We start from the raw sequence: 16,474 nt of genomic DNA, 5'->3' as shown, positions 1-16,474 counted from the left end.
TGTAGACAAGACTTGAAATAGGTAACCTACCTAATTTCCTTGGTTTCTCTGCAGCTTTTATTTTGGAAAATAAGGATGTTTCTGTATCCTGGATGAAATCTATACTGTGTTGGAGAAAGCAAGTTTTAATTATGTGGTTTACAATTTGCTTATGTACAAATTATCTAAGCCCTTTAATATAGGTGATAGTATGTCTTGTAGCTCTTTAATTTGTTTTTGCTTTGAGAAGAAGCTCTACAGTTACAAGATACAGTAGTAATAAGGTTCCAGTTTTATGCAAGGGCTTGTTTCCAGGTCAGAGGGATATTGATCCATATATGAGCATTGTAATGAGATATGCGGGTGCTTTAGCGGCTTTGCAGATTTTCACCAGGTATGCTATCTGGTGCTAAAGAAGTAGGTTTTATTCTATACAACAACTTTTTATATGCTAAACAGATACACTATGTAATCTGAAGAAGCCATAACAAGCTTCAGTATTTCAATCTCAGAATGAGGGGCTGCATAGATTAATAAAACAAGTATCCATTCTACAGGTTATACATCAATCACTTTCTTCAGTGAGTGGATTTGGTTACCACTACTTTCCTGGAGTTATAGTATGGAACTGTTCAGGGCTATTTTTATGGACAAATTAAACTTTTTAATTTTGTCTATGTATCTTCTCCTAATTTGGTTTCAAATAATTTTATACTGTTGAATACTGGATGTATTTTCCCACCGGTATTCACGTCTATGTCTCTAAAGCTCACCCTTTGCTTTGTCTCAGAAGATAATCATGGTGCTACTCTACAGTTTACATTGTCTCTGTGAATGTATGCCAACAGTTTAATATATCTAGGAATGTAGTGTTAAAGTAGACAACTGTATCATCTACAGGCAGATGTTCTATTGGTGTCGAATTACATTAAGAAACTAAAAAAACAAATATATTTTTAACACAAACATAACTGCAAGAAATACTTTATGTGAGCTGAAATGTGGACTTGGGATTAAAAAAAACTTGGGAGCATCTCAAGCATCTCATACCCATAACACTGGCAAAACACCATAGCTCTGCCATACTGGAATAAACTGACAGCACAGCTGTACATTAAGGTTCTTGGAAAACATAAAAAGTTTCTGGTCACCTGTCTCGATATCTGTACAAGATGTAAGAGCACCATCTAGGATGCCTTGCTTTCCGCTTCATCTATCCTAGTTGGCTGTTAGGTTTAACTTTTTTGACTTGCTGTGTTAGGAATGGGTATAGTCATGCTCCCTCCTCTACTTTGAGTTAGCATCTAATAACATTATGATTTCATTAGCTGTTAGCCAAGTGGTTATATTTTCAATTGTAATGGTATGAAGTACTCTAGGGGTACCACATGCAACTCTGTATGTTTATTCAGGTGAAAAGTAGTGTGCATCAATTCAGATTTGTCAAAATAAGGTATAGATAAATTACTTTTTATTATTTTGATCTGGAGAGCAATGTCTCTAGCGCTTTTTGAGTCATAATTTGTAATTTTAGTCAGGCATCCGTGATTGTGTGTGTGTGTGTGTGTGTGTGTGTGTGTGTGTGTGTGTGTATATAAACACACAAAATCTACCTTTACTCCTGGTGTCACAGGCCATGGCTGAAAAAGTCAGAGGAAAACCAGTTTGCTTACCTGGTTAAATACAAAACAAAATATGCAAGTAAAATAACTTATGAGGGGCTGTTAATGCCAAATAAAGCCATGTTGATATACCAAAGAGAAAAAGATACACCTTCAGAATTTTGTAATGCAACTGATTTGTGCAGTCTACATTTGTGTTTCTCTGAAATTATCAAATGGCATTTTATGCAGCTATTCTTTGTTAATCATGGCTGCAGTACTACTGACAGAAGCTAGATACACGAAGTATGAATAAACTGATTTCATTAAAAAGAAAGCAAAATGCACACCATGATGCTTAAAATTTACTTAAAACTAAACTGAACAAATAAGGTCTACCACACAACTTTCACACTGCATTAGTCCATACCTGCTTTCTTGATGGTCCTTGCTTTGTGAAATGTCCAAATGAGAAGAATTCTGGAAACTGAACAAAAACATCAGTCAAGTACTTCCTGCTACTAACATGCTTCTCCTAGCAAGACAAACTTTCAACTCAAGTGTGATCACTTACTGTGATGAGGAGTTTTCTTCCAAAGCTGAACTTGGCTAAAATCCAAAAGATCAAGCCTGCAAACATCAGCTTTACAACAGAGGGGACACCGCCCACACCTACATAGGCACCATACTGTGTCTAAAATGGAAAAAAAAAAAAATTAGATTTCTGTTTAAGCATGGCTATTTCCAAGTAGGTACATACGGATATTATACTTATCTCTTGAAATAAGTTAAGTCATGTCAAAAATAGGAAAATAATGAGTACAAGTCACAGCCAGGAAGACGCAATGAAATTGGAGAGGCATCCAGACCCAAAGGCTGCAATACAACTAAGGAAATAATAAAAGGCAATACTAAAGACAGAATGCGGAACCATGCATGGCTATCAAAAGAATAAATAAGCAGTTGGGAGTCACATTCTCTGTGAACCTTAAATGTACATATATGTAAGCAGTATGTTCTTGTATGGTTGAGCTAGGGAACCTGTTTGCCAGTTTTCTGTAGTGTTATGGCTAGAAAGTACAGTTGTGTACACTTACCATAAATGTAGATGTTCGAGTGTATTCACTGTTGTAGTCCTAACAGATGGGTTATATCTGGCTCCCAGTAGCCCTCAGTCGGCCAGAATACCAAAGGTAGCAAAAATGATGTCGGTTGTAAAGGACGTCAGGGCATCCGATACAAAAGGAGGCAGCCGATGTCACTTCCTCAGTCTTTCTTGCCATAACAGTCAGGAGCCCCGAAAAAATAAGGCTTAAACCAAAAACCAATTTGACAAATAAGAAATTAAGCCTGTACCTCAGGAAAAAAGAATAGGAGAGGACCACCAAAGGGGAAACAGTGAGGGAAACCAAGACTGCAACAGTGAATACATTCGAACATCTACATTTATGGAAGTGTACACAACTGTACTATGTTCATTGTGTTTCACTGTTGCAGTCCTAACAGATGGGTTGATTACCAAAGCCCAGAGAAAAAAAAAAGGGGGGGGCCAACAGCATCAAGGGTTGGAGATAACGCCCTGCAACACTGCAGTGGCAAACCCTGCCCTGGCTCTGGAAAACAGAGGCAAATTATAATGCTTTGTGAAGGTGTGAACAGAAGACCATGTGGCAGCCTCCAAAATGTCTTTAGTAAGGACACCCCTTAGAAAGGTTGCAGAAGTGGAAGCCGCTCTAGTAGAGTGGGTCCTAACTCCTTGAGGTGGACCTTTGCCATGAAAGGAATAACAAAAAGTAATGCAATGTGTAATCCATTTAGAATTTTGTTTAGAAATGGCCTGGGCTCCAGGGGCAAAACTGACCAATAACTGTGCTGATTTCCGAAGGTCCTTAGTCCTGTCCAAGTAAAACCTGAGCTGTCTGTGCACATCAAGAGAATGTAGGATCCTTTCACCTCTATTGCGAGGATTAGGAAAGAAGGTAGGAAGGTGTATGGACTGATTAAGAGTGAGACTGGAAACCACCATAGGCACAAAGGAAGGACTAATCCTCACAGAAACTGTCTGCATGGAAAATAAGAAAAGGCTCCACAGCCATCAAAGCTTGCAGCTCCGAAACCCTCCTTACTGAAGTAATAGCAAAGAGGAAGACAGTTTTCCAAGAGAGAAACTTTAAATCTGTAGAGGCAGCTGGCTCAAAAGGAAGAGAGTGAGTTTCTCCAGAACAAAATTAAGATCCCAGGCTGGAATAGGTGCTCTTCTGGGAGGTTTTAAATTGCAAGCACCTCTGAGAAATATTTTCATCAGGGGATGAGAGAAAATGGGCTGTTCCAAAAGAACAATGAGCAAAGATAGCTGAAGCATGGATCTTGATAGAGGAAAAAGAAAGACCACCCTGAAGCAAATCAGTCCGGTATTCCAGGATCAGAGGAAAGGTAGGTTGAGAAGCAAACTCCCCTCTAGCCTGCATCCATGGAGAAAACCTTTCCCATTTGCCAGCATAAGATTTCCTAGTGCAAGGCCTCCTGGCCTCCCTCAGCACATCAACCACTTGTTGGGAAAGAGAGGAAGAAAGGGAAGGAGTCATACAATCAGCCATGCTGCCAAATGAAGAGACTGAAGATGTAGAATGTTTCCCCTTCCCTGAACCAAAAGACCTGGCTTCAGAGGAAGATGCCAAGGAGGAAGATGGGAGAGACTGCGAAGCAGTGAATACCAATGCTGTCTGGGCCAGTCTGGAGCTATGAGAATCGTGCTTGAACGTTTGTCCCTACCTTCACTAATACTCTGGGAAGAAGAGGGAGAGAAGGGAAGGTGTACACTGGTAGCAACGTCCAAGGGAAGGACAGAGCATCCACTTTACAGGCTCTGCTGTGCTGTTGTCTGGTGCAAAAGAGAGGTAGCAAATGGTTGTCTGGGGAGGAGAAAAGATCTACCTGAGGAGTGCCCCAATGTTGAATGATGCTGTAAAAGACTGCTCTGTTCAGCTGCCACTCGTGAGGATCCAGGGTTTGCCTGCTCAACTGGTCTGCCAAAGCACTGAGCCTCCCCTGGAAGAAACTGAGCTAGGAGATGAAGATCCAGGGATGCTGCCATGGACCAAAGATTCATGCTTTGTCTGCACAGGGGGTAAGAGTGAGTCACTCCCTGCTTGTTGATGTACCACATTGACTGTGGTGTTGTCTGTTCTAACAAGCACGGTCCCTGGAGAAGGAAGATGCTTGAAAGCTAATAATGCCTGCTGAACTGCAATCAACTCTTTTAGATTTATGTGCAGGTGCATCTGCTGGGCGTTCCAACGTCCCTGTATGCATCTGCCATCCAGGTGCGCTCCCCAGGCATAGTCCGATGTGTCTGTAGTCAAAACTTGAGTGGCAGGAGGTGTCCGAAAAGGCATGCCCTTGTTTTGTAGACAGGCTGTTGCCCACCATAGAAACTCCATCTGCAGAGATGGAAGCAGAGGAATCATCAAATCCAGGTCCTCTGTCTGTTGACACCAAATGTTCTTGAGGTACCACTGCAATTTCCTCTTATGCAGTCTTGCATATGGAATCATGAGAATACAAGATGCCCTGAATCCCAGAGCTTGCAGGTATTTCCTTGCAGGGAGCTGGGACAGGCTTGCCAAGTCCTTGAAGTAAACTGAAAGAGTTGTCTGCTTCTCCTGGGTGAGATATATCATCTGGGCGGCTGTGTTCAGATTCACTCCCAGGAATGTTAACTCCTTGGATGGTACCATTTTCAATTTTTCCACTGAGAGTGTAAACCAGGGAAGAGAGAAGAGTCTTTACTAATTCCAGATCCTTTAACAGCTGTTCTTGAAAATTTGCTTGAATCAGACAGTCATCCAAGTATGGGTAAATCTGAATTTTCTTCAGCCTGCAAAAAGCAATGACTGGGGCCAGGCACTTTGTGAAGACTCTGGGAGCAGTAGATAAGCCAAAGGGCAGCGCAGAGAATTGGTACTGTTGCTCGCCCACTCTGAAACGAAGGTACTGCCTGCAACTTTCCCTGATAGGAAGGTGGAGATAAGCCTCTTTGAGATCCAAGGTTACCAGCCAGGAATCCTTTTCAAGCAGTGGTAGTTAACTGATGCAGAGTGAGCATTTTGAACTTTAGAATCACTAGAAGAGTTCAGAATGGAAAGATCCAGGCTAGGACGCCAGGTGCCTTCTTTTTTGGAACTAGAAAAAGCCTGGAATAGAAGCCCTGGCCTACCTGCTGAGCAGGAACAGGTTCTATTGCTCCCAGATGAGGCAGAGGCAAAATTTGTTTTTCTACTTCTGCCCTTTGGTTTGGAGGGACGTCCGGGAATCCCTTGGGAGCTGGAAAGATGCGGAAAGAAAACTTGTGCCCTAGGGACACCGTTCTGAGCACCCATTTGTCGTCTGTGATAGTGGCCCACACATCTGCAAAAAGGGCCAACCTTCCACCTAAAGGACTCTCCCAGCAAGCAAGAACAGGCAGAAGTTGCAAAAAGTCATTGTGTGTGTTTTGATTGAGATGCAGGCTTGGAGCTTCCCCCTTTAGAAGTGGAAGCCTGCCAACGCCTAGACCTTTGAGGGGTAGCCTCCTGCCCCCCAGAAGACTTGTAACCTCTAGTCCTGGAACGGTTCTGTTTGCTGGTATCAGGAAAGGTCCAACTCTTGGAAGGGTAATTCCTGCTAAAGCAAGGGGGCTGAACTTGCAGAAAATCATTAACGGTTTGCATGGACTTGGCCTTATCCTCTATCTTCTTCAGTACCTCCTCTGCTTTGCTGCCAAAAAAACTGTCTTTCTGCAAAGGTACAGCCAAAAGCTTAGCCTTGACAGGTTCTGGAAGAGGCTGTTCTCTGTGCCAAACGTGCTTTCTAATAACAGATCCAGTAGCTGTAGCTCTGCTGGAGGCCTCAAGGATGTCAAAACCACAATGCAAGGAATGCTAATTGACCAGACTGGCGGAATTCAGTAAATCCTGCATGTCTTTACTCTCTGCCAAAAGAGGTACACTTCCTATCCTAGACTTAATAGACTCCAATGTGTGCTGCTGGTACTTCAACATATGAAATAGACAATTGGTAGCCCTAATAGCTAGGGTGGCAGAAGTATAAACCTTCTTGCCCCACCTATCTAGGTTCCTAGACTCCCTGTCAGAAGGAACAGGATTCCTGGTAACAGTGGCCTTAACTCTTTTAGGGCCCTGAGAAATAACCTCTGGATCCACCAAAGGATTCCTGAAAAGAAACAGATGATAATCAGGAACTCTGCCAGACCTGTCAAGCTTCCTGGGAGCAGGAGGAACCGAATTTGGAGACCAGGAATTTTCCAGAAAAACATCAACAACTTCCAACACAGGGGGAATAGCAAGAGGCTTATGCTGAGGTAAATCCATAAACTCCCTAATCTGTTTCTTGGATTGGGGATAATCCTGACTTTCCAATTTAAAATGTTCCCTGAGGGTATTTAAAGCATCACCAAAAGATTAATCCTCTGGAGGGGAGGCTGAAGGGACAGACTCCTCTGCATCTGAATCCTCAAAAGGAGACAAAGCCTGAGAAAATTCCTCTTCATCAGCAGAAATGCTGAATGAATCAGACCCTAAGCAGGACAAAACCTCAGGAAAAACATCCCTACTCCTTTTAGAAGGAGGAGGCATAGAATCCCTAATAAGAGTCAGCACATCATTAGCCATTTTAACCATTTGGGATTGAGGACAACGAGAAGCAGCTGGAGCCTGCCTTTTCACAGGCTTATGAATGGAAGATTTACCTGCAAGCCTGAAGGACTCAGGAGGCCTGGCAATAGCCGAAGTTGCAGCAGAGGTTGAAGGAAGACGTTTGCTGTCAGAACGTAAAACGGAGGCCTCGGACACTGGAGTCAGCTTAGCGTCTCCGGCTCCAGCAGAAGAGGCGACCGGCGACGGGTCGGAAGGCAAAACGGAGACCGAAGGTCTAAGGGACTCAGATTCAAGCAAGGCCCGTGGTTGTACATCTGCGGACTGCAAAGGCATCTCACTGTCTACCGCCTGACTGACTACCAACTTAACCTCATCAGAGGACTTAACTTTGAGGCCTGTCGCAGTCCTTATCCTTCCGTTTCTTCAGAACATCCGAAGCCTGAAGACCAGTGTATGCCATACTAATGAACTTAGGCCAAACTCCAAAATGCCTAGCCAAAATTTTAGCCCGACGACAGATAGTACGCAGATTAAAGGAGGCACAGAGATTACACTTGGAAACGTCGTGGTCAAGGCCTAAACAAATAATGCAATAGGAATGAAAATCTCTATGGGGAATCTGCTTTCCACAGGTAAGGCAATTATTAACTTTTTCTGACATTCGTTAAGGCAAGAAAAGGGGATCTCCAACGGGGTACTTAGCTGTAGCAGACTTCAACTCTTGTAGTTGGAAACCAACCAAGGTAAACTGCCGACAGGCACTCATGCCTCAAAAGCTTCTGCTTCAGGCTCAGCGGCAAGGAAGACTGAGGAAGTAATATCGGCTGCCTCCTTTTGTATCCGATGCCCTGACATCCTTTACAACCGATGGCAACAGACGTCATTTTTACTACTTTCGGTATTCTGGCCGACTGAGGGCTACCGGGAGCTGGATAACCCATCGGTTAAGTCTGCAACAGTGAAACACGATGAACATATCACGTTAGGAAGTTTTTATCCAGAATCTCCGCTTTAGTATTACAGTCTGTGTACGGTGTAACACTGAGCAGACTGCTTTTTCAGTGTTCATATACATGTATGCACTATGCGCAATACATAATGGTGAGCTTTATTTAATAACCAGTAGGTTTGATGGTCTGAATCCCCTTCTGAACTATGATCTATGTAAAAAGGTATATAACTAAAAGCAAATGAGTGAAATGCTGCTGGAAACAGCACAATAGCTCAGTGGTTAAGGTCTCTTCTTTACAACTCCAAGCAGCCTAAACAATAGCCCTCCTCCCAGATGGCTCTGATCTACATGGTTATGGAGGACCTTCCAATCATGGATAAACAAATGTATCCAAATCCAATAGACGAAGGTTTGACAGTTGGGGCAGGGGTCGCCTAAAAACTTTATTAGAGGGTGTTCAATGAAAACCACATTCAGCCTATATTCATGGGTACTTACTAGGCTATTGATCCAGAAGGATCTTTAGAAGCTTAGCCCTGCACTCTCATTACATTTTTAGCCTTTGTAATTTAAGTATGAATAACCTAGAGCTGGGAAGAACACTTGCATGTTACCTCTACCTAAAACCAGGGATGAGTTTGAGGTTTCCCACCCATTCCTCCAAATTATTTTTGAGCAGAGTAAGGGAAGTACTTTGCTTTATGTGGAGAGAAGACTATTCCAAAGAAGTGGTACTTCTGTGGTATCTATCTATCCCTTCAGCATGTTCTATTTATGTTGTAAAAGCGATTAAAATCTCTTGAAAGGGAGTTAATGACATCACTGGCCTTGAAGATATTCAGAAGAACAGAGCTGAGAGGACAGGGTCTGTTGAGGTCTGAACATGAGGCACAGATTCCCCCTCCACAGTCTGAATACTATGAACACTCCCAAGACTAACTTCTCAAGCTGATGAACCTGCTGCCTCTTCATCTGCACACAGCAAACTACTCTTTTCTGGAAAAGAACCTGAATTTCCAATTTAGGCTGCTGATTTTTATTCATCATTCTACTGCATGCAGGTGTTCATAGTCACTTGAAGCTAAGTGGACATCATCTGCAATCCATAAAAGTCTTGACTATGAACCAGATGGCCTAGGTTTGACTAGTGGGATAAGGCACTGCAACAGCCAATGACGGGAAGGGGTATGGTAGGAGTGACTGGCGTGAAGTGGCATCATGGCCAAACGGCATATAATGCTGGAAGTGTAAACAAAATGGAGAAAGAAGGGCTCTTAACATCGTCCTATATTGATCTTTCAACCAATACTGACAAAACTCCATGGCAGAATCTATGATTCTCATCATCATCTTCTTCTTTCGGCTGTTCCCGTTAGGGGTCGCCACAGCGGATCATCTGTTTCCAATTCTTCCTGTTCTTTGCATCTTGCTCTCTGTCACACTAACCACCTGCATGTCCTCTCACCACATCCATAAACCTCATCTTAGGCCTTCCTCTTTTCCTGTTACCTGGTAGCTTCATCCTTAGCATCTTTTTCCCAATACACTCAACATCCCTCCTCAGCACATGTCCAAACCAAAGTAATCTTGCCTCTCTAGCTTTGTCTCCAAACCTTCCAACCTGGGCTGACCCTCTAATATACTTACTCCTAATCCTGTCCACCGTCATCACACCCAGTGCAAATCTTAACATTTTTAACTCTGCCGCATCCAGCTCTAACTCCTGCCTTTTTGTCAATGCCACTGTCTCCAACCCATATAAAACATAGATGGTCTCACTACCCTCTTGTAAACCTTCTCTTTCACTCTTACTGGTACTAGTCTGTCACAAATCATTCCTGACACTCTTCTCCACCCACTCCATCCTGCCTGTACTCTCTTTTTCACCTCTCTTCCACACTCACCATTACTCTGAACTATTGATCCCAAGTATTTAAACTCATCCACCTTCGCCACCTCTACTCATTGCCTCCTCACCATTCCTCTACCCTCCCTCTCATTCACACACATATATTCTGTCTTAGTCCTGCTGACCTTCATTCCTCCTCTCTAGAGCATATCTCCATCTCTCCAGGGTCTCCTCCACCTGTTCCCTACTCTCACTACAGATCACAATGGTCATCTGCAAACATCATAGTCCACGGGGACTCCTGTCTGATCTCATCTGTCAACCTGTCCATCACCACTGCAAATAAGAAAGGGCTCAGAGCTGATCCTTAATGTAATCCCACCTCCACCTTAAACGCATCCGTCACTCTCACCGCAGACCTCACCGCTGTCACACTACCCTCGTACATATCCTGTACCAAGCTTACAAACTTCTCTGACACTCCCGACTTCCTCATACAATACCACAACTCCTCTCTGTCATATGCTTTCTCTAAGTCTACAAAAACACAATGCAACTCCTTCTGACCTTCGCTGTACTTCTCCAACAACACTCTCAGAGCAAACATCGCATCTGTAGTGCTCTTTCCGGGCATGAAACCATACTGCTGATCACTAATCATCACGTCCCTTCTTACCCAGCTTCCACTACTTAACTTCATGCTATGACTGATCAATTTAATCCCTCTGTAGTTATTACAGCTCTGCACATCACCCTTATTCTTAAAAATCCGTACCAGAACACTTTCTCCATTCCTCAGGCATCCTCTCACTTTCCAAGATTTCAATAAGCAATCTGGTTAGAAACTCCACTGCCATTTCACCTAAACACCTCCATGCTTCCACAGGTATGTCATCTGGACCAACAGCCTTTCCATTTTTCATCCTTTTCATAGCTATCCTTACTTCCTCCTTGCTAATCCATTGCACTTCATGATTCACTATCCCCACATCATCCAACCTTCTCTCCCTCTCATTCTCTTCATTCATCAACCCCTCAAAGTACTCCTTCCATCTGCTCAACACACTCTCCTCACTTGTGAGTATGCTTCCCTCATTATCCTTCATCACCTTTACCTGCTGCACATCTTTCTTAGCTCAGTCCCCCTGTCTAGCCAATCGGTACAGGTCCTTTTCTCCCTCCTTAGTGTCCATCCTTTCATACAACTCTTTATATGCCTTATCCTTATAGCCTTCGCCACCTCTCTTTTTGCCATGCACCTCATCTCCTTATACTCCTGCCTACACCTCATCTCCTTATACTCCTGCCTACTTTCATCTCCCTGACAATCCCACTTCTTTGCCAACCTCTTTTTCTCTGTATACTCCCCTGTACTTCCTCATTCCACCACCATGTCTCCTTGTCGTCCTTCCTCTGTCCAGATGTCATACCAAGCACCTTTCTAGCCATCTCCCTTACTAGCTCTGCTGTAGTTACCCAGCTGTTTGGTAACTCTTCACTGCCACCCACTGCCCGTCTTAACTTTTCCCTGAACTCCACCTCACAATTACCCTTTTTCAATTTTCACAATTTCATCCTTGGTGCTGCCCTTACACTCCTCCTCCTCTTCTTGATCACCAACGTCATCCTACAAACCACCACCCTATCCTGCTTAACTACACTTTTCCCTGTCACCACTTTACAGTATCGAATCTCCTTCAAACCGACGCTCCTACATAAAATATAATCCACCTGTGTGCATCTTCCTCCACTCTTGTATGTCACCCTATGCTCCTCCCTCTTGTTAAAATAAGTATTCACTACAGCCATGGCCATCCTTTTCGCAAAATCCACTACCAACTGACCTTCTGTAATCCTTTGCTTAACACTATACCTACCCATCACTTCCTCATCCCCTCTGTTCCCTTCACCAACATGCCCAGTGAAATCTGCTCCAATCACCTCTCTCTCTCACCCTTGGGTACAGTCATCACCACTTCATCCAACTCGCTCCAAAATTTTTCTTTCTCATCCATCGAACACCCAACTTGTGGAGCATATGTACTAACATTCATCATTACACCATCAATTTCCAGCGTCATAAACATCACTCTATCCGACACTCTTTTCACCTCCTAAACACTCTTCGCATACCGTTTCTTCAGGATAACTCCTACGCCATTTCTCCTCCCATCCACACCATGATAAAACAATTTGAACCCACCTACAATACACTTAGCCTTACTCCCCTTCCATCTGGTCTCTTGCACACACAATATACAAATCTTCTTTCTGTCCATCATATCGGCTAGTTCTCTCCCTACACCAGTCATACTGCCAACATTCAAAGTTCCGACCCTCACTACCATAGTCCTAGCCTTCAGCTATGCCTTCCCCCTCTTCTCCTCCTTCAGCCAAATCTGCCAGCACCCTGTTGGCTAACAGTACTAGTGGCGGTCATTGTTAACCTGGGCCTCGACCGATACAATATGCAAATATTTACTGCTGTCCGCATGAATGATTTGGTGAAGTTTTACACCGGATGCCCTTCCTGACGCAACCCTCCCCATTTTTCCGGGCTTGGGACCAGCACAAAGAAATACACTGGCTTGTGCATCCCCAGTGGCTGGGTTCATACAGTTCAAATTACACAGCATGGCATTTCCTAAATTACATCAATCTTGTAATTTATTGACTTAATGGCCTTGAAAGTACGTTCCTTATACAATGGGTGCCGTTATGTCTACTGCCTTATTAAACTCAGCATTTTTAACCCAAAGGGCATCCTCTTGTACATCCTTAAATCAAATATATTTACACTTTAGGCCCTTTTAATTACTTCCATAATACTAAAACTAGTGTTTATATACATACTTTTTAAATTTGTATACGGAATTGTAAACACAAGTGGATGCACATTAAACAAAAGCTTTAATCAAATTCACACTCCATTAGTATTCATAAACACATTCCAATCAACTCAAGCAAATTTAATTTTCCTGAGCCATAATGCCCTCACCCACTAGATCTTCCTCAAACTAATAATCTTAAATATTTACCTTAAATTTGTTGTTTGCCACCAACTTCATTTAAATCCCTCAGTCAGAGTTTATGCAAACATGCCCAACCTGTTACTGCCCTAAAACAATGTAATGCTGACATGTCCTTCATTACACATGGCTATTTAATGCCTCTCCATTTTGGACACCTTCACACTTTTTATAAAAAAAATGGAAAAAATAGTGTCTATTCGCATACGAGCTTAATTACTTTTTCTAGACAAAGTAATACAACTCCAAGTTGGTACTTACCCCCATCTATTTTCTGTCCTAGGGACACATATCAATGTCACTACAATGAATAATTTCACATTTATACTGCCCACACATACTTACAATGTCCTATATAAGTTTGCCAAGTCCATATTGTGCTCTTTTCTAAAACACAACCAAATCCAGCCATCAGCATGATCAACAAAAGAAATGCTTCTTTGTTAAGTTATGTCATATTTTGGACAACTCCTTGAGTGTAAAAACTTTCCACTGATTAAATACAGAAGCTAAAGTTGCACAACTGGCTTAATCCATCACAGAAGATGGCCAAGAAAGACACTTCTCTTGAAGAAAGAAGGAGTGCAGGTGACCAGGCTTGGCGAGGCTCTGAATCTGAATACCCCAGAGTCTCGAGTGCCAGAGTAGACTGATCCATCTGACCCGGCGACCTTTTTCTGGGTCTTTTCACTTAGGTTGATAGGTGGTACTAGGCTAAAGGCCCTGGAGCTTTTACAAGCCTAACCCATAGAAGTGCCCTGGCATCGTGCCACTCGTTAGTTCCCAGTGCCTCTATCAAGTAGAGCCACGGGAGTGATCCCCGATGTGAACTTTCTATTTCCCTTCCACTCATCAAGATTTCTCTTGAAGAGGGCCAGTGCGGTGCTCTGCTTGACATGTATGGGAAGTCTATTCCTGAGCATGGGCAGTCTCTGGGTTATGAACCTGTCCCTCCAACATGTTCTGTTGATTGAGGTAATGAGGTTGAGGTTTCTGGAGCGTGCGGAGGGATTGGGATTTCTTTAGATGTAGCATTTCTAACAGAGCTGGGTCAGACATGGCTTTGTAAGTCAAGCAGAGATAGCCTCTTAGCAGACAATATCAGACAGAGAATATCTGAAGTTTTTTTAATCTGTCCATGTAGGACATGTGTTTAAGGCCTAGGATCCTCTTCATGAGGTACTTTTGTGGCCTCTCCAACTGTTGCAGATGTCTAGTGAGGTATGAGGGAAGAGGAGAGAGAGATGATGACCTCTTTCTTCCAGGACGCAAAACCCTTGGTAATGAGATGTGCCACACAGAAGGACTTTCTGACCACAGTGGCAATGTGGTGGTCAAAGGAGAGGTTACTGTCAACCTGTGTCCCCAGATTTCTTATAACGCCGTCAGTGTTCAGTGGGCTGCCATCGATGAGGTAATTAGTGGGAACTGAGTTTTTCCCCAAAGTGGATGACTATGCATTTTTCGGCATTAAGCTTAAGGCCATGGTTTTGACACCTCTCCTTTCTTATTTTTCATTTTACTTATCAATCTTCTTTCATGATCTTACTCAAATATGTTGACATGTTTTCCTTTATCCTTGTAATAAATATATTTGTTTCTATAACAGATTCTTCATTTCATAATTTTTCGTACAATTCTTTTTCTTTACCATTAACTTTCTTTTAAATTTAATTTACTTTTAAATATAATTCACTGTTCAGACCAACTAAAGTAAAATGTTTTCATAGTAACAAGGTCTCTTCATAATTATACGACTTCCTCTTTTCCTTTTTCATTTCTTCTTTTTATTCCCTTTCCTATTTTTTGCATGTTCTTTAATTGCATTTATCTCCATCCATATTGCTAAATTATCTGTAAACCTTGTTACTATTGCTTCCTCTTCTGCCTTACGTATTCCATCAAATACTGTAAAATAATCTATTTCTGATTTAAGAATGCCTTTCTACATGTCAAACATTTTCTATTCCGTGTAACTAATTTGCCACGTTTCATAACCTCTACCATTGTTCCTCTTCCTTAGGTTTCTCCCTCTCTTTTTCTCCTCCTAACTCTCTCACTCTCTTGATCAGGAGAAGTTGTTTCTGTAGCAGCAGAAGCCAAACTCCCCACTTGGGTGGGAAGAAGGCCCTGCAACACAAGTTTGTCTCGTCTCCCTTGTAATGCTTTGGCTCCAAAAGAGGTGCATTTCTTGCAGTCTGCATCTAGATGGGCAACATCTAAACAATAAGCACAAGGAGTGCGGATTGTGTGGAGGGATTTTGTAGGCACAGGAAGAAAGTTTTTACAGCCAATGGCTTTGTCCAACATGCTGTCAGGGAAACACAAGCACAGCAATTATGAAACAAAGACTGACAGCAACCAACAAACTGAAAAACCACAGCAACCAACTACAGCAACCTTATCAGAAAAAATATCAATTTTTTTTTTTTTAAACAGCGAAAAAAAAAAAGAAGAGCGAAGCCTGGTCCAAACACATTCCTGAAGGTATCTAAATAATATCTTTAGGACAGGAAAAAAAATTATAGGAAGATAAAGGAGGATTAACCACTCAAAGATAAAGTTATAATATATATAAATTTTGGACAGGGAAAGAACACTTATCATTTAACTACTAGCCAGAGTCCTCCAACTCCACATAGTACTGGATCAATCAGCAAACAAGTTCTGAGGTACTCTGGGGAATGGAGGGAATTATGACAAAATGTAACTGCCCATCAAATACTTCATTTATCCGAACTTAAAGCCTTTCACTTTTTTGTGCGTCTCGTAATTACATTTCTCAACACTAGTATAAAACGGCCAAGTTCCCTTTGAAATATCCTCTGTCCACTTTTTTTTTTTTTTTTTTTTTTTTTAACTTCTTTATTTTATCGTGACTGTATGCATTTGCATGGGTTTTCTCCCACATTCCAGATACATACAGCAAGATCAACTGGTGCTTCCTAAACTGCAGGTGTGTGTGTGTGTGTGTGTGTGTGTGTGTGTGTGTGTGTGTGTGTGTGTGTGTGTGTGTGTGTGTGAGAGAGAGAGACACATAAAAAGGCCTGAAATCTACTTGTGCTCCCCTCTTGTCTAGGAAACTCTGTAGATGGTGTTGGATGTTCACACAGTCACTACAGGAGTTAGCTTCTAGTTATAAGCATGAATAGATGTATTTAAATAACAGTCTGCTAAATTCTTCATTACTTGTTATATTATACTCTGACTTTTATGTTGTTGTTGTTGCTGTGTCTTTTGGCTTATCCCGGTTAGGGGCCGCCACAGCTGAACTTCGGTCCGCTAATGTTTGGTAGTGGAATTTTACGTGCCGAGTTACCAGCCCTGATGCACAACCTTCAACGAAGGCATGCTTATTCACGCATGTCTCCACACAGAAGACGCTCTAGCTGAGAATCGAACGGGACAAT

General features: G+C 42.4%; 1 protein-coding gene across 1 annotated transcript in view; it reads right to left on the bottom strand.

Moving 5' to 3' along the window:
- Positions 1 to 1,989: 1,989 nt before the first annotated feature.
- Positions 1,990 to 16,474, bottom strand: part of SCCPDH (saccharopine dehydrogenase (putative)) — a 283,335-nt gene continuing 268,850 nt past the window's right edge. Inside the window, exons 7-8 of the mRNA XM_044060187.1 lie at positions 2,155 to 2,274; positions 1,990 to 2,067 (exon numbers count right to left, since the gene is read on the bottom strand). Of these exons, the coding sequence (XP_043916122.1) occupies positions 1,990 to 2,067; positions 2,155 to 2,274 (198 nt within the window). The remainder of the gene's footprint in view (positions 2,068 to 2,154; positions 2,275 to 16,474) is intronic.

This window comes from Protopterus annectens, chromosome 1.part2, assembly GCF_019279795.1.
Source record: "Protopterus annectens isolate FY-2018-M chromosome 1.part2, PAN1.0, whole genome shotgun sequence".
Lineage (NCBI taxonomy): Eukaryota > Metazoa > Chordata > Ceratodontiformes > Protopteridae > Protopterus > Protopterus annectens.
This window is presented reverse-complemented; position numbering and strand designations above follow the sequence as displayed.